The 22,341-nt window shown below is 46.2% G+C and overlaps 1 protein-coding gene and 1 long non-coding RNA gene across 6 annotated transcripts in view; one reads left to right on the forward strand and one right to left on the reverse strand.

The window, feature by feature from the left end:
• The window catches only part of LOC118360595 (cyclic AMP-dependent transcription factor ATF-7-like), a 43,828-nt gene that overhangs the window by 5,544 nt on the left and 15,943 nt on the right, over positions 1 to 22,341 (forward strand). The window contains exons 2-5 of one of the 3 annotated variants that reach the window (XM_052484802.1): positions 7,898 to 7,969; positions 19,716 to 19,827; positions 21,558 to 21,688; positions 22,065 to 22,241. In XM_052484802.1, the coding sequence (XP_052340762.1) occupies positions 7,922 to 7,969; positions 19,716 to 19,827; positions 21,558 to 21,688; positions 22,065 to 22,241 (468 nt within the window). In that variant the 5' untranslated portion in view covers positions 7,898 to 7,921. The remainder of the gene's footprint in view (positions 1 to 7,897; positions 7,970 to 19,715; positions 19,828 to 21,557; positions 21,689 to 22,064; positions 22,242 to 22,341) is intronic. The other 2 variants (XM_052484803.1, XM_052484804.1) reach the window with 2 other exon arrangements.
• On the reverse strand, positions 17,196 to 19,394 carry LOC127913195 (uncharacterized). 3 transcript variants are annotated; one of them, XR_008085166.1, is made up of 5 exons: positions 19,261 to 19,394; positions 18,323 to 18,376; positions 18,191 to 18,262; positions 18,052 to 18,094; positions 17,196 to 17,233 (listed from the first exon to the last, which is right to left on the reverse strand). It is a non-coding gene; the product is annotated as an uncharacterized LOC127913195 (long non-coding RNA). The 3 variants fall into 3 exon arrangements; XR_008085165.1 differs by having other exon boundaries at positions 18,323 to 18,414; positions 19,261 to 19,386; XR_008085167.1 differs by having other exon boundaries at positions 18,191 to 18,338.

Below are 22,341 nucleotides of genomic sequence, written 5' to 3' on the forward strand. Positions count from 1 at the left end.
CTTCTTAACTGGGAATATTGAACCACAAGCTTTCATATGTTCTCATGTTCTGAGCAAGGAACTTAAAACGTTAGCTTTTTTACATGGCACATATTGCACGTTTACTTTTTTCTCCAACACTGTGTTTTTGCATTATTTAAACCAAATTGAACATGTTTCATTATGTATTTATTATAGTTGATCATTTATTTATTTGAGACTAAATTGATTTTATTTTTGTATTATATTAAGTTAAAATAAGTGTTCATTGTTCATTCAGTATTGTTGCAATTGTCATTATTACAAATAATATGCCATTTAGCAGACGCTTTTATCCAAAGCGACTTACAGTCATGTGTGCATACATTCTACGTATGGGTGGTCCCGGGAATCGAACCCACAAGCGCCATGCTCTACCAACTGAGCTACAAATGTGTATATATATATAAAAAAATTGGCCCAATTTTTAATCGGTATCAGCTTTTTTTGGTCCTCCAATAATTGGTATCGGCGTTGAAAAATCATAATCGGTCGACCTCTAGTCTTGGGTATGTCAGTATCAGCTTTGCACATCTGGATTTTGGGGATTTTCTCTCATTCTTCCTAACAGATTTTCTTAATCTCTGTTAAATTGGATCGGGAAAGAAGGTGAACAACATTCTTAAACCCTGTCCACAGATTGTCAATGGGATTCAAGTTGGCTTTGGCAGGGCCATTCAAGGACTTTCACATTCTTGTCCCAGCGTTGATTTGGCTGTATGCTTGCGGTCATTGTCCTTTTGGAATGTAAATCTTCGCCCTAGTCAAAGGTCGTTTGCACTCTGAAGCAGGTTTTCATCAAGGATTTGCCTGTATTTGGTTGCATTCATTGTTCCCTCTATCCTTACCAGTCTCCCAGTCCCTGCTGCTGAAAAGCATCCCCATAGCACGTTGCTGCCACCACCATGCTTCACGGTAGGTATGGTGTTAGATGGATGACGAGCTGTGCCTGGTTTTCTCCAGACATAGCACGTTGCTGCCACCACCATGCTTCACGGTAGGGATGGTGTTAAATGGATGACGAGCTGTGCCTGGTTTTCTCCAGACATAGCGCTTTGCATTCAGGCCAAAGAGTCTCTGATATCTACAGGCAGTTCCTTGTATTTCATGGTACTGTTTCTGCTCTGACATGCACTGTTAACTGTGGGACCTAATATAGACCGGTATGTTTTGTTCTTTATCATGTCCAAACAGTTGAATTGACCTCAGGTGGACTACAATCAATGTAGTGACATCTCAAGGATGATCAAAGGAAATTGGATGCACGTGAGCTCAATTTGGAGTGTCATAGCAAAGAGGTCTGAATACTTATGTACATGTAATTATTTCTGTATTTCATGTTCAATAAATTTGCCACAATTTCTAAAAACATATTTTCACTTTGTCATTATGGGTTATTGTGTGTAGATGGGTGAGAACATATATTTCATCCAATTTAAATTCAGGCTATGACGCAGCAATGTGGAATAAGTCAACTGGTTTGAATACTTTCTGAAGGTGCTGTTTTCTTACTCATTGTGTATTTATCCCTTAATACATTGTTTCTATATTTTTCTCACTGCATTGTTTTTGAAAGGCCTGTATGTCAGCGTTTCACTGTTAGTCTAGACATGTTGTCGACGAAGCATGTGACATACAATTTGATTTGAGCTACCAAATACACTTGATCTCACAGTAATTCAGTGAGTAAACATGACCACCACACACACACCACACCACCCCCAATCTATCTCCATCTGACTCCCCTCTGCCGCTGTCAACTCCTAGCCCAGTAGATTCCTGAGTCGTCTGGCTCCCTGGCTGCAGGCAGAGAGAGGCTATAAATACAGTTTGTTTAGCTAGTTTCCTAGCAGGCCGCCTCAAACACCATGGCCCTCGGGCTGATTATAGCCCTCGACCCGCTCGACCTGCTCGATCCCCTAGCTACACCTGCTGAGTCAGAGAAACCCAAGGGTCCGTCCCAAATGGCACCCTCTTCCCTTATGTTGTACACTACTTCTGACCAGAAACCCTATGGGTTCCCTACTGGCCATGGTCAAAAGCAGTGCACTACCTGGGGAATAGGGTGCCATTTGGGACGCAACTCAAGTTAACAGCGACGGGGACATTGCTGGCAGGCTCAGAGAGAGTGACTAGAATGGGGCCCACTGGCCTGGCAGGCTCAGAGAGAGTGACTAGAACAGGGCCCACAGGCCCAGCAGGCTCAGAGAGAGTGACTGGAATAAGGCCTACTGGCCCGGCAGGCTCAGAGAGAGTGACTGGAATAAGGCCTACTGGCCCGGCAGGCTCAGAGAGAGTGACTGGAATAAGGCCTACTGGCCCGGCAGGCTCAGAGAGAGTGACTAGAATAAGGCCCACTGGCCCGGCAGGCTCAGAGCGAGTGACTAGAATAAGGCCCACTGGCCCGGCAGGCTCAGAGCGAGTGACTAGAATAAGGCCCACTGGCCCGGCAGGCTCAGAGAGAGTGACTAGAATAAGGCCTATTGGCCCGACAGGCTCAGAGAGAGTGACTAGAATAAGGCCTATTGGCCCGGCAGGCTCAGAGAGAGTGACTAGAATAAGGCCTATTGGCCTGGCAGATATTTCCATGTCACCTTGGATGAATGGAGGTATAAAAAAAAAAATAGGTGGACTGACTGAGGTTCTCACATGGGTGGATCACATGTCTGAAACGGATAGAATGAAATTGATCGATGTCTGTGTTAGGTTTTTGAATCCGACCATAATGTCAAATACATAGGCAAATGTGTCAAATAGTTTTTCAAGTATTTGGGGTGTGCTTGATTTAGCTTGGGAGTTTGTGTCACTATAACTGTTCCATTTGCTTCCATTGTACCAGGGTAAACTTGGCCTAAATCAAGTTAACCAGCTTCTTTTCTCTTGCTCCTTCGATGTTGCCTCCCTGTAGAGGATTCACACACAGACACACACAGACACACACAGCCAGTTAGTCTGCACCCTGACGATAACGAGTTGCTGGTGTATGTTGTTTGTCAATGGACTGAACTCGCACATCTCTGCCCAATTAGACCCAGAGGATTGTGTTTTAGTGTGAGTGGTGAGAGAGGCCTGACACCAGCCTGTTGTATTGGCTCGCTGCTCTCTGCTCCAGACAGTCTTGTGCAACACAAATGGCACCCTGTTCCCTACATAGTGTGCTACTTTTGATCAGAACTGACTGTGCAAAAGTAGTGCATTATATAGGGAATAGGGTGCTGAGCCCTGGTCTAAAGTAGTGCACTATATAGTGAATAGGGTGCCATTTGGGACACATTACAGCCCGTGGGGTCTGTTCGGAATGATTTTTGTATGTGTTCTGTTTCCTCCTTTGATCTCACTGAGAAGGGATGTGCCAGCCTGCCTTTTTACAGGCAGTCAACATGAAGCCATTCCTTTTTTTCCATTAGTAAATTAAGCAGAGAGCGCGAGAGGGAGACTGAAAGGAAGAGAGACACATAATGGTTAATATTACAACCCAGCCCTGACCTCATGATCGTCTGAGTCTGCCGTGAGCGTCTCTTGCGAGTGGAAGGCAGGGCAGGCTGCTGAAATCATGTTGGCTGCTTGGCTCAGGGCGAGTAACTGGTGTCAGAGTTGGGAGAGAACATCGGACTAGGGGGAGAGGGAGAGAAGAAACATGGACTGACTTCAATACTGGAAAGTGGCCCACACATTGTAGGTTATTATCTGTCTCACTTGATCATAAGTGCTAATAAAACTAGTGGTCTATAAAAGGTTTTAAGACTGGTACTAGGCTATGTAGCAATGTGTACAGTTGGCTACACCGCAGTTACACTGCACTGTGGCATATACTGGCATATATATATATATATATATATATATATATATATAGATAGCTAGCATATACTGGCATATATATATTGATTTATTTATTTATATATATTTTTATTTATTTATATATTTTTATATTTATTTATATTTTTATATTTATTTTATATTATATTTATATTTATTTATATATATATATATATTATATATATAATATATATTATATATATATTATATATATATAATAAAGGCATATATATTTATATATATATAATATTATATACAGGCATATATATTTATATATATATATTTATTTATTTATATATATTTATTAATAATGTATATAATAATGTATATAATATTATATAAATATATATATTTATATATAATAATATATAATAATGTATATAATATTATATATATAAATATATATATATTATATATAATGTGTGTGTGTGTGTATATATATATATATATATATATAATATATATATTATATATATAATACACAGGCATATATATATATATATATATGCCTGTATATGTATATATGCCTGTATATGTATATTTACATTTACATTTAAGTCATTTAGCAGACGCTCTTATCCAGAGCACTTACAAATTGGTGAATTCACCTTATGACATCCAGTGGTACAGCCACTTTACAATAGTGCATCTAAATCTTTTAGGGGGGTGAGAAGGATTACTTTATCCTATCCTAGGTATTCCTTAAAGAGGTGGGGTTTCAGGTGTCTCCGGAAGGTGGTGATTGACTCCGCTGTCCTGGCGTCGTGAGGGAGTGTGTTCCACCATTGGGGAGCCAGAGCAGCGAACAGTTTTGACTGGGCTGAGCGGGAACTGTACTTCCTCAGTGGTAGGGAGGCGAGCAGGCCAGAGATGGATGAACGCAGTGCCCTTGTTTGGGTGTAGGGCCTGATCAGAGCCTGGAGGTACTGAGGTGCCGTTCCCCTCACAGCTCCGTAGGCAAGCACCATGGTCTTGTAGCGGATGCGAGCTTCAACTGGAAGCCAGTGGAGAGAGCGGAGGAGCGGGGTGACGTGAGAGAACTTGGGAAGGTTGAACACCAGACGGTATATATATGCCTGTATATGTATGTGTATGTTAGCGGTCGACCGATTTTAATCGGAATGCGTATATATAGCATATACTGGCATATATATGATATAAATAGAACGCTAGCATATATATATACAGGCATATACTGGTATATGTATAGATATAAATAGAAACATATACTGCTATGTGTATATATAATTAATAGGCCATTCCGATTAATCGGTCGACCGCTAACATACACACACACATATACATATATATATATACACACACACACTTACATTTAATCAAATGGCCAATTAATTAGGGTCGATTTCAAGTTTTCATAACAATCGGTAATTTTGGATGCCGATTTTGCCCCAATTTTTTTTTTTTTTTTACACCTTTATTTAATCTTTATTTTACTAGGCAAGTCGGTTAAGAACACATTCTTCGTTTCAATGACGGCCTAGGAACGGTGGGTTAACTGCCTTGTTCAGGGGCAGAATGACAGATTTTTACCTTGTCAGCTCAGGGATTCAATCTTGCAACCTTACGATTAACTAGTTCAACGCTCTAACCACCTGCCTCACGAGGAGCCTGCCTGTTACGCGAATGCAGTAAGAAGCCAAGGTAAGTTGCTAGCTAGCATTAAACTTATCTTATAAAAAAACAATCAATCAATCATAATCATTAGTTATAACTACACATGGTTGATGATATTACTAGTTTATCTAGCGTGTCCTGCGTTGCATATAATCGATGCGGTGCGCATTCGCAAAGGAACATGCCTGTTACACAAATGCAGTAGAAACCATACCTAACCATAACCTAACCATAAACACCAACGCCTTTCATTAAAATCAATACACAGAAGTATATATTTTTAAACCTGCATATTTAGCTAAAAGAAATCCAGGTTAGCAGGCAATATTAACCAGGTGAAATTGTGTCACTTCTCTTGCGTTCATTGCATGCAGAGTCAGGGTATATGCAACAGTTTGGGCCGCCTGGCTCATTGCAAACTAATTTGCCAGATTTTTACGTAATTATGACATAACATTGAAGGTTGTGCAATGTAACAGCAATATTTAGACTTAGGGATGCCATCCGATAAAATACAGAACGGTTCCGTATTTCACTGAAAGAATAAAGAAATGATAGTTTCGGATTTGACCATATTAATGACCTAAGGCTAGTATTTCTGTGTGTTATTATATTATAATTAAGTCTATGATTTGATAGAGCAGTCTGATTTGAGCGATGGTAGGCACCAGCAGGAAGCATTCATTCAAACAGCACTTTTGTGCGTTTTGCCAGCAGCTGTTTATGACTTCAAGCCTATCAACTCCCGAGATTAGGCTGGTGTAACATGTGATGTGAAATGGCTAGCTAGTTAGCGGGGTGCGAGCTAATAGCGTTTCAAATGTCACTCGCACTAAAACTTGGAGTAGTTGTTCCCCTTGCTCTTTATGGGTAATGCTGCCGAGGGTGGCTGTTGTCGATGTGTTCCTGGTTCGAGCCCAGGTACGAGGAGAGGGATGGAAGCTATACTGTTACACTGGCAATACTAAAGTGCCTATAAGAACATCCAATAGTCAAGTATATGAAATACAAATGGTATAGAGAGAATAATTCCTATAATAACTACAACCTAAAACTTGTTAACCTGTTAAAAGGAACCACCAGCTATCATATGTTCTGAGCAAGGAACTGAAATGTTAGCTTTCTTACATGGCACATATTGCACTTTTACTTTCTTCTCCAACACTTTGTTTTTGCATTATTTAAACCAAATTGAACATGTTTCATTATTTATTTGAGGCTGAATTGATTTTATTGATGTATTATATAAAGTTAAAATAAGTGTTCATTCAGTATTGTTGTAATTGTCATTATTGAAAAAAGAAATCTGTATCGGCATTGAAAAATCATAATCGGTCGACCTCTAGTGTATGTGTATATGTATGTGTAGCTAGATAGCTGGGTGTGCTTTGCTGCAGGAGGGACTGGTACACTTCACAAAATAGATGGCATCATGAGGGGGAAAGTTACGTGGATATATTGAAGTAACATCTCAACACATCAGTCAGGAAGTTAGAGCTTGGTCGCAAATGTGTCTTCCAAATGGACAATGACCCCAAGCATACTTCCAAAGTTGTGGCAAAATGGCTTAAGGACAACAATATCAAGGTATAGAACATTTGTGGGCAGAACTGAAAAAGCGTGTGCGAGCAAGGAGGCCTACAAACCTGACTCGGTTACACCAGCTCTATCAGGAGGAATTGGCCAAAATTCACCCAACTTATTGTGGGAAGCTTGTGGAAGGCTACCCTAAATGTTTGACCCAAGTTAAACAATTTAAAGGCAATGCTACCAAATACTTCTGACCCACTGGGAATGGGATGAAAAAAAAAAAAAAGTAATTCTCTCTACTATTATTCTGACATTTCAGTCTTAAAATAATGTGGTGATCCTAACTGAACTGGAATTTTTAATATGATTAAATGTCAGGAATTGTGAAACTGAATTGAAATGTATTTGGCAAAGGTGTATGTGATCTTCCGACTTCAACTGTATATAATACAGTTAGCCTACCAGCAGAACATCCTAGCTGCCCTGACTACAGTTAGCCTACCAGCAGAACATCCTAGCTGCCCTGACTACAGTTAGCCTACCAGCAGAACATCCTAGCTGCCCTGACTACAGTTAGCCTACCAGCAGAACATCCTAGCTGCCCTGACTACAGTTAGCCTACCAGCAGAACATCCTAGCTGCCCTGACTACAGTTAGCCTACCAGCAGAACATCCTAGCTGCCCTGACTACAGTTAGCCTACCAGCAGAACATCCTAGCTGCCCTGACTACAGTTAGCCTACCAGCAGAACATCCTAGCTGCCCTGACTACAGTTAGCCTACCAGCTGAACAGCAGTATCTCTGCTTTGTTGTTTTCTGGACTAGCCTACTGGAGGACCAACAGATTAAGGAAATAAAATAAGCGACAACAATGTTCTCTTCTTCTCCTCTCCCACAGTTACATTGCAAGCTCTTTGCAAAGATGGGCGACGACCGGCCTTTTGTGTGCAACGCTCCCGGCTGTGGACAGGTAAGCCATCTACCCTGTCTTTGGTTTCAGGTGTGTTCAGTGTCTGTTTCTGAGTTTGGTTTTACCTGTGCTTTGTGTATGTTTTACTGTTTTGTGGCAGTTGATCAGTGGAATTTCTATAGTCTAGTGAATATCCTAATTTAGTTTGGATTTCAGTCTGTGTATTTTGCGGTTGTACTGTACTTGTTTGTGTATTTTGCTGTCTGGCAGTTGACTAGAATAACTCTTTATTTTGAGTCCGAGTCCTCCGTTGACTAGAATAACTCTTTATTTTGAGTCCGAGTCCTCCGTTGACTAGAATAACTCTTTATTTTGAGTCAGAGTCCTCCGTTGACTAGAATAGCTCTTTATTTTGAGTCAGAGTCCTCCGTTGACTAGAATAGCTCTTTATTTTGAGTCAGAGTCCTCCGTTGACTAGAATAGCTCTTTATTTTGAGTCCGAGTCCTCCGTTGACTAGAATAACTCTTTATTTTGAGTCCGAGTCCTCCGTTGACTAGAATACCTCTTTATTTTGAGTCCGAGTCCTCCGTTGAAATAGATGGTGTTGGTGGTACTGAGCTCCAGTGTTTCCCCTATATTCATGAATAATAATTTGGTATGGTAAAACATTTTCAGTGTTAAGTTAAACGACTAAAACCAGATATAAAGTATGTAGAAAAGATTATGGATTTGTATATATTTTTTGACAACTAAACAACCACCAGAAAAAAAAGACAGTCAGGGAGAATCTAAAATTCCCAAAATGTCATCCTCCAATTTATGCTTTGGCCACAAATAAGACCATAGGACGAGTCGTCAACATTATATAGGAATGAGTTAACGGAATATCAACTTTTAAAAGTCAGATTTTCACTGGACAGTTAATTTAAAACTGCATATTTTCTCTCAGCCCCATGGCAAAATTGATAGAATTGCATGAAATTAGCTTAAAAACAGCAAAATTGTCTCTGCAGCTGAGAGGAGGGCCCCCCCTCCCCTGCGCTAGTTTTGCCACCGCTGCTGAAAGAAGTCCTAGGAGAAACACTGTACTCATACTGAAATGAAGGACATTTCCCATTGCAGTGGAGGGGAACATCGGTAGAGAGTAGACATTGATTTAGCTCTGGTGCCACTGACCGTGTCCACATGGACAACATGTTTCTTTTGTCAGTCTGTTTCTGTTCTCTTGCCAACTCATTGTTGAAACTATCATGTTTGCTGTGACACTGAGTTGGCAAGAGAGTACAAACGCATCTGTGCTCACACTAGGTCTGTTCCACTTCTGTTATTGAGCGCACACATGGACAATAACACTACACACACACTGCCGTTCAACCAGGCAGCAAACATTGGTCACACTGTCTGATCGTGCCAGCTAGCGCTGTTGTGAAACAATGCGGATGTGTCTAATGCAATTCCTTTTCTTTGTAAGAGCCCACATGGGCAACACACCACACTGCCATTCAGGCCACACGCACACATACACACACTGATACAGTGGGGCAAAAAAATATTTAGTCAGCCACCAATTGTGCAAGTTCTCCCACTTAAAAAGATGAGAGGCCTGTAATTTTCATCATAGGTACACTTCAACTATGACAGACAAAATGAGGAAAAAAAATCCAGAAAATCACATTGTAGGATTTTTAATGTATTTATTTGCAAATTATGGTGGAAAATAAGTATTTGGTCAATAACAAAAGTTTATCTCAATACTTTGTTATATACCCTTTGTTGGCAATGACAGAAGTCAAACGTTTTCTGTAAGTCTTCACAAGGTTTTCACACACTGTTGCTGGTATTTTGGCCCATTCCTCCATGCAGATCTCCACTAGAGCAGTGATGTTTTGGGGCTGTTGCTGGGCAACACGGACTTACAACTCCCTCCAAAGATTTTCTATGGGGTTGAGATTTGGAGACTGGCTAGGCCACTCCAGGACCTTGAAATGCTTCTTACGAAGCCACTCCTTCGTTTCCCGGGCGGTGTGTTTGGGATCATTGTCATGCTGAAAGACCCAGCCACGTTTCATCTTCAATGCCCTTGCTGATGGAAGGAGGTTTTCACTTAAGATCTCACGATACATGGCCCCATTAATTCTTTCCTTTACACGGATCGATCGTCCTGGTCCCTTTGCAGAAAAACAGCCCCAAAGCATGATGATTCCACCCCCATGCTTCACAGTAGGTATGGTGTTCTTTGGATGCAACTCAGCATTCTTTGTCCTTCAAACACGACGAGTTGAGTTTTTACCAAAAAGTTATATTTTGGTTTCATCTGACCATATGACATTCTCCCAATCTTCTTCTGGATCATCCAAATGCTCTCTAGCAAACTTCAGACGGGCCTAGACAAATGTACTGGCTTAAGCAGGGGGACGCGTCTGGCACTGCAGGATTTTGAGTCCCTGGCGTGTGTTACTGATGGTAGGCTTTGTTACTTTGGTCCCAGCTCTCTGCAGGTCATTTACTAGGTCCCCCCGTGTGGTTCTGGGATTTTTGCTCACTGTTCTTGTGATAATTTTGACCCCAGGGTGTGAGATCTTGCGTGGAGCCCCAGATCGAGGGAGATTATCAGTGGTCTTGTATGTCTTCCATTTCCTAATAATTGCTCCCACAGTTGATTTCTTCAAACCAAGCTGCTTACCTATTGTAGATTCAGTCTTCCCAACCTGGTGCAGGTCTACAATTTTGTTTCTGGTGTCCTTTGACAGCTCTTTGGTCTTGGCCATAGTGGAGTTTGGAGTGTGACTGTTTGAGGTTGTGGACATTTGTCTTTTATACTGATAACAAGTTCAAACAGGTGCCATTAATATAGGTAACGAGTGGAGGACAGAGGAGCCTCTTAAAGAACAGGTCTGTGAGATCCAGTAATCTTGCTTGTTTGTAGGTGACCAAATACTTATTTTTCACCATAATTTGCAAATAAATTCATTAAAAATCCTACAATGTGATTTTCTGGATTTTTTTTTCTCTCATTTTGTCTTTCATAGTTGAAGTGTACCTATGATGAAAATTACAGGTCTCTCTCATATTTTTAAGTGGGAGAACTTGCACAATTGGTGGCTGACTAAATACTTTTTTTGCCCCACTGTATATAGTTATGGCTAGCTAGTCAACATGGGTCTCTCTGAAGCTTCTGTTTCTCTATGAGAGCTCAGATGGACTGGGCTCTGATCACTGAGAAATACCTCTAGCCGAGCGGTGTTGTGGTACAATGCTGGCAAGGTGTTGTCTCCGCCAGCCAGTGAGTCACAGGCAGTACGCAGCACAGATGACACATTTTTCAACCTGTTTCTGTCTCACTTCTCCAGCCTGCAGACTGAAGAGGTTAGAGATCCATAGTGACTCAGCTTGGCACTGTCTATTGCTGTACTCTGTCCAAGGTGTTAGGATGGATTAGATGTTTTAAAGCCTGGTACAATGTTACATTACAGTACATTTACATTACAGTACAATCCCAGTGAAGACAATGAGTTAACTGTATTTTCAACGTCCTTTTCAATATCTTTTGCTCATAAGGAAATCTCTGCTTCTTTCCTTTTTGACTACTGATAACATGACTTATAAGCCTCATTAGGAAACATTTAAAAAGGTTTTCACATGCTTACAACAGCATCATAATGCATTGTACCGGCAGGCTTTACCACGTGTTTTACTGCAGACAGCTTGAAGACGACAGATGAGTGTTGAGGAAATGTAATTCCAAGTCAGTAAGGTTATTACCTCGTACATTATTAAATAAAAGATAATTGGTGTTGTCCTCAGGCATTTAGTGGTTAGACAATTCAAGCGTGTACCGCAGACAACAACATGCATCTGAAATTAAACATTTATCTCTTGTCGTTTGCCCATTAATTCTCTTAGAACCCTTCAGGGACTCTGTCAGTTACCAGAACAGAGTTTAGATTAGACTGTCAGTTACCAGAACAGAGTTTAGATTAGACTGTCAGTTACCAGAACAGAGTTTAGATTAGACTGTCAGTTACCAGAACAGAGTTTAGATTAGACTGTCAGTTACCAGAACAGAGTTTAGATTAGACTGTCAGTTACCAGAACAGAGTTTAGATTAGACTGTCAGTTACCAGAACAGAGTTTAGATTAGACTGTCAGTTACCAGAACAGAGTTTAGATTAGACTGTCAGTTACCAGAACAGAGTTTAGATTAGACTGTCAGTTACCAGAACAGAGTTTAGATTAGACTGTCAGTTACCAGAACAGAGTTTAGATTAGACTGTCAGTTACCAGAACAGAGTTTAGATTAGACTGTCAGTTACCAGAACAGAGTTTAGATTAGACTGTCAGTTACCAGAACAGAGTTTAGATGAGACTGTCAGTTACCAGAACAGAGTTTAGATGAGACTGTCAGTTACCAGAACAGAGTTTAGATGAGACTGTCAGTTACCAGAACAGAGTTTAGATGAGACTGTCCGTTACGAGAACAGAGTTTAGATTAGACTTGACTTATGTAAGGACAATAATGATGTTACATATTTCATTTATTGACATTATTAATGTATTACTTAGAGACAAGAAAGGAAAAAGGACAGTAAAATGGATGTTTAGATTCAAGTTACAGGATGTGTTTTGAGATTTGGTTGAATGAATACTATCTACTCTAGCCTCTCTAGCAGACTTGCCATTTTAAATTGTGTTTTTTAATTGTGTATCATCAAAGCAACACAACATGGTAGAAGCATAAAACACAGTACAAACATTAGTGGGCACAGACAACAGCACAAAGGGCAAGAAGGTATTGTTGTCTCTACATCACGCGAAGCAGCCACAACTACTGACAGTTGTGGCTGCTTCGTGTGATGTATTGTTGTCTCTACCTTCTTGCCCTTTGTGCTGTTGTCTGTGCCCAGTAATGTTTGTACTGTGTTTTATGCTTCTACCATGTTGTGCTGCTGCCATGTTGTTGCTACCATGTTGTTGTTGTCATGTGGTGTTGCCATGCTATGCTGTTGTCTTAGGTCTCTCTCTTTATGTAGTGTTGTGGTGTCTTTCTTGTCGTGATGTGTGTTTTGTCCAATGTTTTTAATCCCCCATCCATCAGGAGGCCTTTTGGTAGGACTTCATTGTAAATAATAATGTGTTCTTAACTGGCTTGCCTAGTGAAATAAAGGTTTAAAAAAATATATACAAATAAAATCGCAGTGTGTGTTGGTGCTCTTTGGGTGTGTTGTGGTACCCTCAAACAGTTGTCCCTTTCTAATGTGTGTGTAGGCTATGTTGTTCAGAACAGAAGTGTGATTTTATTCAGGTCATGGCTCTCTGGTGTCCAGACCTGATCTTGTTTAGGCCTGTCTGTCATGCTATGGCATGTAAGCTATGCAATTGTGGGAAACCTGATGTGAGTCTGTCCTTTTCCCTTCATGTTTACAGTTAGCTATTTATTGTTAGATATGATAATCCTTGCTTCCACTATCTCCTACATACGTATGTACTAGAGGTGTTCACGGGTCCAAAAAGTTGGACCCATTCTGAAATGGACCTGGGTCTTTCCCACCCGGACTCGATATGTATAAATGATTTGATTTAATACAGAGTCCCATTCCGAACAGACCCAAGGACAACTAGACCCGTTCCTTAGAGAGAGCATTCAGAATATTAAGTAACAGCCTACCTATTGGTTCTTGGTCGTTTTTGTCTTTTTATTTAATATTTTACCCCTTTTTCTCCCCAATTAGGTGGTATCCAATTGTTAGTAGTTACTGTCTTGTCTCATCGCTTCAACTCCCGTACGGACTCGGGAGAGGCGAAGGTCGAGAGCCATGCGTCCTCCGAAACACAACCCAACCAAGCCGCACTGCTTCTTGACACAACGCACATCCAACCCGGAAGCCAGCCGCACCAATGTGTCGGAGGAAACACCTAGCGACCTGTTCAGTGTGCACTGCCCCCGGCCTGCCACAGGAATCGCTAGTGCGCGATGAGACAAGGATATCCCCTCCCGGCCAAACCCTAACCCGGACGACGCTGGGCCAATTGTGCGCCACCTCCCGGTCAGGGCCGGCTGCGACAGAGCCTGGGCTCGAACCCAGAATCTCTGGTAGCACTGCCTTAGACCACTGCACCCCCCGGGAGGCCCGCTCTCCTTTATCTTTTACTGATTAGATATCTCCTAACTTTGGTCACATGTGGAAGCTCTGACTGACTGTAGCCTATTGCGGCTTTGATAACTTATGATTGGCCAACAACGTCTACAAGCTAGACTCTACTCTGAAAGGAAAGGAAGAGTAGCAGCATATATTATACAATTTCTCTCTCTACTGCGGGAGTCACGTTGGGATCTGTACGGGCCCTTCCTGACAGGTCCGTTAAAGTAACATATTCTCCAGACCTGTGATGTCATATCAGATCCGTAACAGTATTTCGAATTCTGGATCCGGAACTCCTCGACTCGGATAGTTGGGTACAGGTTGATTCGTGAAGACCTCTAGTAGATATGTACAATAAGGGAGATTAATTTGAGATTGTTTCCCCTAGCCCGACCCAGTCATCTTGGTCATAGGAAAGATACTATCAGCCTGTGAGACGTGTATTGATGATACTGCTGCTAGCTAGTACTGGCTACAAATACAGTGTTTTCACTTGGTGCTCCTCTTTCTCTTCCTCCCTCTCTCCTCCCTCTCTCCTCCCTCTCTCCTCCCTCTCTCTCACGACTGAACATATAACTGTGACACTGACACAGCCAGAAATAGACTTCATGCAGAAGAAGATGGATCCTAGATCGCACCTTATATAGTGCAACGGCACTACTTTTAACCAGAAGAAAAGTAGTGCACTAAATATACAATAGGGCACCATTTGGGTTGTATTCATCAGGATACAATGACAGTTTTGCAACAGTTTGAGTTTAAAAATCTACTTCTGTAAACTAAAACTAAATTGAAGCAACTCCAAAAAGGAAGAGAACAAACAGAGGAAGACTATTGTAGCACCTTGGTGTGTTTGGCTGAAAGACTGACAGAGGAAGACTATTGTAGCACCTTGGTGTGTTTGGCTGAAAGACTGACAGAGGAAGGCTTGGTGTGTGTGGTTGGTTGACATGCTTCTGCAGATGTGTTGCAAGCAGAGAAGGACGAATTCCTTCAATAAACACATACTAGTGCGCTAGGCTACTTTTTCAGTTGGCCATACGTCTTACAAATGATAGCCCTGACCTGCCACCTCCCTAGCCCTATCCTGCCATCTCCCTAGCCCTATCCTGCCATCTCCCTAGCCCTATCCTGCCATCTCCCTAGCCCTATCCTGCCATCTCCCTAGCCCTATCCTGCCATCTCCCTAGCCCTATCCTGCCATCTCCCTAGCCCTATCCTGCCATCTCCCTAGCCCTATCCTGCCATCTCCCTAGCCCTATCCTGCCATCTCCCTAGCCCTATCCTGCCGCCTCCCTAGCCTGCCGCCTCCCTAACCTGCCACTTCCCTAGCTCTCTCTCTCTCTCCCCGCCTCCCTAACCCTAGCCTGCCACCTCCCTAACCCTAGCCTGCCGTCTCCCTAGCCTGCCGCCTCCCTAGCCCTAGCCTGCCACCTCTCTAGCCCTAGCCTGCCACCTCCCTAACCCTAGCCTGCCACCTCCCTAACCCTAGCCTGCCACCTCCCTAACCCTAGCCTGCCGTCTCCCTAGCCTGCCGCCTCCCTAGCCCTAGCCTGCCACCTCTCTAGCCCTAGCCTGCCACCTCCCTAACCCTAGCCTGCCACCTCCCTAACCCTAGCCTGCCACCTCTCTAGCCCTAGCCTGCCACCTCCCTAGCCCTAGCCTGCCACCTCCCTAACCCTAGCCTGCCGCCTCCCTAGCCTGCCGCCTCCTAGCCCTAGCCTGCCACCTCTCTAGCCCTAGCCTGCCACCTCTCTAGCCCTAGCCTGCCACCTCTCTAGCCCTAGCCTGCCACCTCTCTAGCCCTAGCCTGCCACCTCTCTAGCCCTAGCCTGCCACCTCTCTAGCCCTAGCCTGCCACCTCTCTAGCCCTAGCCTGCCACCTCTCTAGCCCTAGCCTGCCACCTCTAAAGCCTGCCACCTCTCTAGCCAGAGCCTGCCACCTCTCTAACCCTAGCCTGCCACCTCCTAACCCTAGCCTGCCACCTCTCTAGCCCTAGCCTGCCACCTCTCTAGCCCTAGCCTGCCACCTCTCTAGCCCTAGCCTGCCACCTCTCTAGCCCTAGCCTGCCACCTCTCTAGCCCTAGCCTGCCACCTCCCTAACCCTAGCCTGCCACCTCCCTAACCCTAGCCTGCCGCCTCCCTAGCCTGCCGCCCTAGCCCTAGCCTGCCACCTCTCTAGCCCTAGCCTGCCACCTCCCTAACCCTAGCCTGCCACCTCTCTAGCCCTAGCCTGCCACCTCTCTAGCCCTAGCCTGCCACCTCCCTAACCCTAGCCTGCCGCCTCCCTAGCCTGCCGCCTCCCTAGCCTGCCGCCTCCCTAGCCCTAGCCTGCCACCTCTCTAGCCCTAGCCTGCCACCTCTCTAGCCCTAGCCTGCCACCTCTCTAGCCCTAGCCTGCCACCTCTCTAGCCTAGCCTGCCACCTCTCTAGCCCTAGCCTGCCACCTCTCTAGCCCTAGCCTGCCACCTCTCTAGCCCTAGCCTGCCACCTCTCTAGCCCTAGCCTGCCACCTCTCTAACCCTAGCCTGCCACCTCCCTAACCCTAGCCTGCCACCTCCCTAACCCTAGCCTGCCACCTCTCTTAGCCTGCCACCTCTCTAGCCCTAGCCTGCCACCTCTCTAGCCCTAGCCTGCCACCTCTCTAGCCCTAGCCTGCCACCTCTCTAGCCCTAGCCTGCCACCTCTCTAACCCTAGCCTGCCACCTCTCTAGCCCTAGCCTGCCACCTCTCTAGCCCTAGCCTGCCACTCTCTAGCCTGCCACCTCCCTAGCCTGCCACCTCCCTAGCCTGCCACTTCCTTAGCCCTAGCCTGCCACCTCCCTAGCCCTAGCCTGCTACCTCCCTAGCCCTAGTCTGCCACCTCCCTAGCCCTAGCCTGCCACCTCCCTAGCCCTAGCCTGCCACCTCCCTAGCCCTAGCCTGCCACCTCCCTAGCCCTAGTCTGCCACCTCCCTAACCTGCCACCTACCTAGCCCTAGTCTGCCACCTCCCTAACCTGCCACCTCCCTAGCCCTAGTCTGCCACCTCCCTAACCTGCCACCTCCCTAGCCCTAGCCTGCCACCTCCCTAGCCCTAGTCTGCCACCTCCCTAACCTGCCACCTCCCTAGCCTGCCACCTCCCTAGCCTGCCACCTCCCTAGCCTGCCACCTCCCTAGCCTGCCACCTCCCTAGCCCTAGTCTGCCACCTACCTAGCCCTAGCCTGCCACCTCCCTAGCCCTAGTCTGCCACCTCCTAGCCCTAGCCTGCCACTTCCTTAGCCCTAGCCTGCCACCTCCCTAGCCCTAGCCTGCTACCTCCCTAGCCCTAGTCTGCCACCTCCCTAACCTGCCACCTACCTAGCCCTAGTCTGCCACCTCCCTAACCTGCTACCTCCTAGCCCTAGTCTGCCACCTCCCTAACCTGCTACCTCCCTAGCCCTAGTCTGCCACCTCCCTAACCTGCCACCTACCTAGCCCTAGTCTGCCACCTCCCTAACCTGCCACCTACCTAGCCCTAGTCTGCCACCTCCCTAACCTGCTACCTCCCTAGCCCTAGTCTGCCACCTCCCTAACCTGCCACCTACCTAGCCCTAGTCTGCCACCTCCCTAACCTGCCACCTACCTAGCCCTAGTCTGCCACCTCCCTAACCTGCTACCTCCCTAGCCCTAGTCTGCCACCTCCCTAACCTGCCACCTACCTAGCCCTAGTCTGCCACCTCCCTAACCTGCTACCTCCCTAGCCCTAGTCTGCCACCTCCCTATTCTGCTACCTCCCTAGCCCTAGTCTGCCACCTCCCTAACCTGCCACCTACCTAGCCTGCCACTTCCTTAGCCCTAGCCTGCCACCTCCCTAGCCCTAGCCTGCTACCTCCCTAGCCCTAGTCTGCCACCTCCCTAACCTGCCACCTACCTAGCCCTAGTCTGCCACCTCCCTAACCTGCCATCTCCCTAGCCTGCCACCTCCCTAACCTGCCACCTCCCTAGTCTGCCACCTCCCTAGCCTGCCACCTCCCTAACCTGCCACCTCCCTAACCTGCCACCTCCCTAACCTGCCACCTCCCTAGCCTGCCACCTCCCTAGTCTGCCACCTCCCTAACCTGCCACCTCCCTAACCTGCCACCTCCCTAGTCTGCCACCTCCCTAGCCTGCCACCTACCTAGCCCTAGTCTGCCACCTCCCTAACCTGCCACCTCCCTAGCCCTAGTCTGCCACCTCCCTAACCTGCCACCTCCCTAGCCCTAGTCTGCCACCTCCCTAACCTGCCACCTCCCTAGCCCTAGTCTGCCACCTCCCTAACCTGCCACCTCCCTAGCCCTAGTCTGCCACCTCCCTAACCTGCCACCTCCCTAGCCCTAGTCTGCCACCTCCCTAACCTGCCACCTCTCTAGCCCTAGCCTGCCACCTCTCTAGCCCTAGCCTGCCACCCTCTAGCCCTAGCCTGCCACCTCTCTAGCCCTAGCCTGCCACCTCTCTAACCCTAGCCTGCCATCTCTCTAGCCCTAGCCTGCCACCTCTCTAGCCCTAGCCTGCCACCTCTCTAGCCCTAGCCTGCCACCTCTCTAGCCTGCCACCTCCCTAGCCTGCCACCTCCCTAGCCTGCCACTTCCTTAGCCCTAGCCTGCCACCTCCTAGCCCTAGCCTGCTACCTCCCTAGCCCTAGTCTGCCACCTCCCTAGCCCTAGCCTGCCACCTCTCTAGCCCTAGCCTGCTACCTCCCTAGCCCTAGCCTGCTACCTCCCTAGCCCTAGCCTGCCACCTCCCTAGCCCTAGCCTGCCACCTCCCTAGCCCTAGCCTGCTACCACCTAGCCCTAGCCTGCTACCTCCCTAGCCCTAGTCTGCCACCTCCCTAGCCCTAGTCTGCCACCTCTCTAGCCCTAGCCTGCCACCTCTCTAGCCTGCCACCTCCCTAGCCTGCCACCTCCCTAGCCTGCCACTTCCTTAGCCCTAGCCTGCCACCTCCCTAGCCCTAGCCTGCTACCTCCCTAGCCCTAGTCTGCCACCTCCCTAGCCCTAGCCTGCCACTTCCTTAGCCCTAGCCTGCCACTTCCTTAGCCCTAGTCTGCCACCTCCCTAGCCCTAGCCTGCCACCTCCCTAGCCCTAGTCTGCCACCTCCCTAGCCCTAGCCTGCCACCTCCCTAACCTGCCACCTACCTAAGTCTGCCACCTCCCTAACCTGCCACCTCCCTAGCCCTAGCCTGCCACTTCCTTAGCCCTAGCCTGCCACCTCCCTAGCCCTAGTCTGCCACCTCCCTAACCTGCCACCTCCCTAACCTGCCACCTCCCTAGCCTGCCACTTCCTGACTATGAGCATGGCAAGCTGTTGACTCATTGTGTTTTCACACACTGTCACAATCCAGCACTTTGTGCCACTTTGTGTGTAGCGCTCGGTCGATAATGCCATTTCCTAGACATTTAGGCATGTCACTTAAGGCTAAAAGAGTCTAAAAGGGGCTGCATTACACATCCTAGTGTATTGTATATCATGGATATTATTTGTTGTGCAACCCAAAAATGATACAGTATGTGTTATCCATAAGATAGCCAGTCAAATGTATTGGATTCTGTGACATGCTATTGAGGTTAAGGTGCTTTCTGGCCCTAACTGACGTGTGTGTGTGACATTAACTCTCTCCCCTCCCCTCACTCCACCCCTCCATCTCCCTCCCACCCTCTCTCCAGAGGTTTACCAACGAGGACCACCTGGCTGTACACAAACACAAGCATGAGATGAGTCTAAAGTTTGGCCCTGCCAGGACAGACTCTGTCATTATCCAAGGTACTGGTTCTCCTAGTGAGTCTAAAATATTTCACTTTATTACTCTTCTGTTCTGGCATCCCTTTAATTTGGTACTTTTGTCAGTTGTTTAATACCCACATGTCAGTCGTGATTACCAGAACATTTTAGCCAGATAAAGGATCAACCACCTTTAGTGGTTGACCTATTAGTAAAATTCAGGACCCTGTCTTTCAAAGATAATTAGTAAAAATCCCCAAAACTTCACAGATCTTCATTGTAAAGGGTTTGAACAGTTTCCTATGCATGTTCAAACAACCATAAACAATGAATGAACATGCACCTGTGGAACGGTCGTTAAGACACTAACAGCTTACAGACGGTAGTCAATTAAGGTCACAGTTATGACAACTTAGGACACTAAAGAGGCCTTTCTACTGACTCTGAAAAACACCAAAAGAAAGATGCCCAGGTTCACTGCTTATCTGCGTGAACGTGCCTTAGGCATGCTGCAAGGAGGCAGATGTTGCCAGGGCAATAAATTGCAATGTCCGTACTGTGAGACGCGTAAGACGGCACTACAGGGAGACAGGACAGACAGCTGATCGTCTTTGCAGTGGCAGACCACGTGTAACAACACCTGCACAGGATCGGTACATCCGAACATCACACCTACGGGACAGGTACAGGATGGCAACAACAACTGCCCGAGTTACACCAGGAACGCACAATCCCTTTATCAGTGCTCAGACCGCAATAAGCTGAGAGGCTGGACTGAGGGCTTGTATGCCTGTTGTAAGGCAGGTCCTCACCAGACATCACAGCCAACAACGTCGCCTATCGGCACAAACCCACCGTCGCTGGACCAGACAGGGCTGGCAGAAAGTGCTCTTCACTGGCGAGTCGCGGTTTTGTCTCACCAGGGGTGATGGTTGGATTCGCGTTTATCGTCGAAGGAATGAGCATTACACCGAGGCCTGTACTCTGGAGCGGGATCGATTTGGAGGTGGAGGGTCCGTCACGGTCTGGGGCAGTGTGTCACAGCTTCATCGGACTGAGCTTGTTGTCATTGCAGGCAATCTCAACACTGCGTTACTGGGAAGACATCCTCCTCCCTCATGTGATACCCTTTCTGCAGGCTCATCCAGACATGACCCTCCAGCATGACAATGCCACCAGTCATACTGCTCGTTCTGTGTGTGATTTCCTGCAAGACAGTAATGTCAGTGTTCTGCCATGGCCAGCGAAGAGCCCGGATCTCAATCCCATTGAGCATGTTTTGGATCTGTTAGATCGGAGGGTGAGGGCTAGGGCCATTCCCCCCCAGAAATGTCCGGGAACTTGCAGGTGCCTTGGTGGAAGAGTGGGGTAGCATCTCACAGCAAGAACTGGCAAATCTGGTGCAGTCCATGAGGAGGAGATGCACTGCCGTACTTAATGCAGCTGGTGGTCAGATACTAATAAAACTGACTGTTACTTTTGGTTTTGACCCCCCCATTTTGTTCAGGGACACATTTTTCAATTTCTGTTAGTCATATGCATGTGCATATTCAGTTTCTCAGTTGTTGTTCATATAATTATTTACACATTAAGTTTGCTGAAAATAAATGCAGTTGACAGTGAGAGGATGTTTTTTTTTTGCTGAGATTAGTTGAATATTGGATTAATTTGATGTTTAAATCTCTGCCAAAGTGTGTTGGAAAAAAAACATTAAACCAAGGACTGAAAAAAGGTGATATTTTCTAAAATAGACATTTCTCTCTGTGTTTCTCTTCCTCCTGTTCCAGACCAGACCCCTACTCCCACTCGCTTCCTGAAGAACTGTGAGGAGGTGGGGCTGTTCAACGAGCTGGCTAGCTCCTTCGCTGAGGAGTTCAGGAAGGCCCAGGAGGACGACGACAAGCGGGCCAAGAACCCTGTGAGTGGAAATCACTTGGTCCTTCTGTAGCTTATTTGGTAGAGCATGGTGTTTGCAAGGCCAGGATGGTGGTTTTGATTCCCAGGACCACCCATATGTAAAATGTATGCACACAAGACTGCTTTGGATAAAGCTTATTCTAAATGGCATAATATTATCATATTGTAGAACTGAGGTGGTTCCACAGACGATTTTTGCCTGATTTTAGGTTCTGTATCTGAGACCTGAAGACTGGCAGTCGGTCTAGGCTTTTGCTCAGAACACAGTAGTGTTGCACACTGAAGACCAGGATTGAAATCCAGTCGGTCACATAGCCCCATCCTATCTCTGCTGTGCTTTATAGTGTCTCAGTCTCCCTCCCTCCCCTCCTCTCCAGCTGCCTGCCCCCCACAGAGAGGTGGCCCTACACATGAGCTTGCAGACACCGTCAGCAGAAGCCATGAAGGTGAAGGAGGAGGAGCCTGTGGAGGTTGACTCTTCCCCACCAGGAAGTCCTGATTCCTTCTCCAGCATGTCAGACAGCAGCAGGGATGCCATGGTGAGTCGAGGAAAGGTAGGGTTCAAAACTTAGGGGACATGACTGACCAGCAAACCCATGTTGAATTACCAAGTTGGTTCTGGTTAGGATTAGAGTTATGGGTTGACATGCCAGT

Source organism: Oncorhynchus keta, chromosome 28 (genome assembly GCF_023373465.1).
Source record: "Oncorhynchus keta strain PuntledgeMale-10-30-2019 chromosome 28, Oket_V2, whole genome shotgun sequence".
NCBI lineage: Eukaryota > Metazoa > Chordata > Actinopteri > Salmoniformes > Salmonidae > Oncorhynchus > Oncorhynchus keta.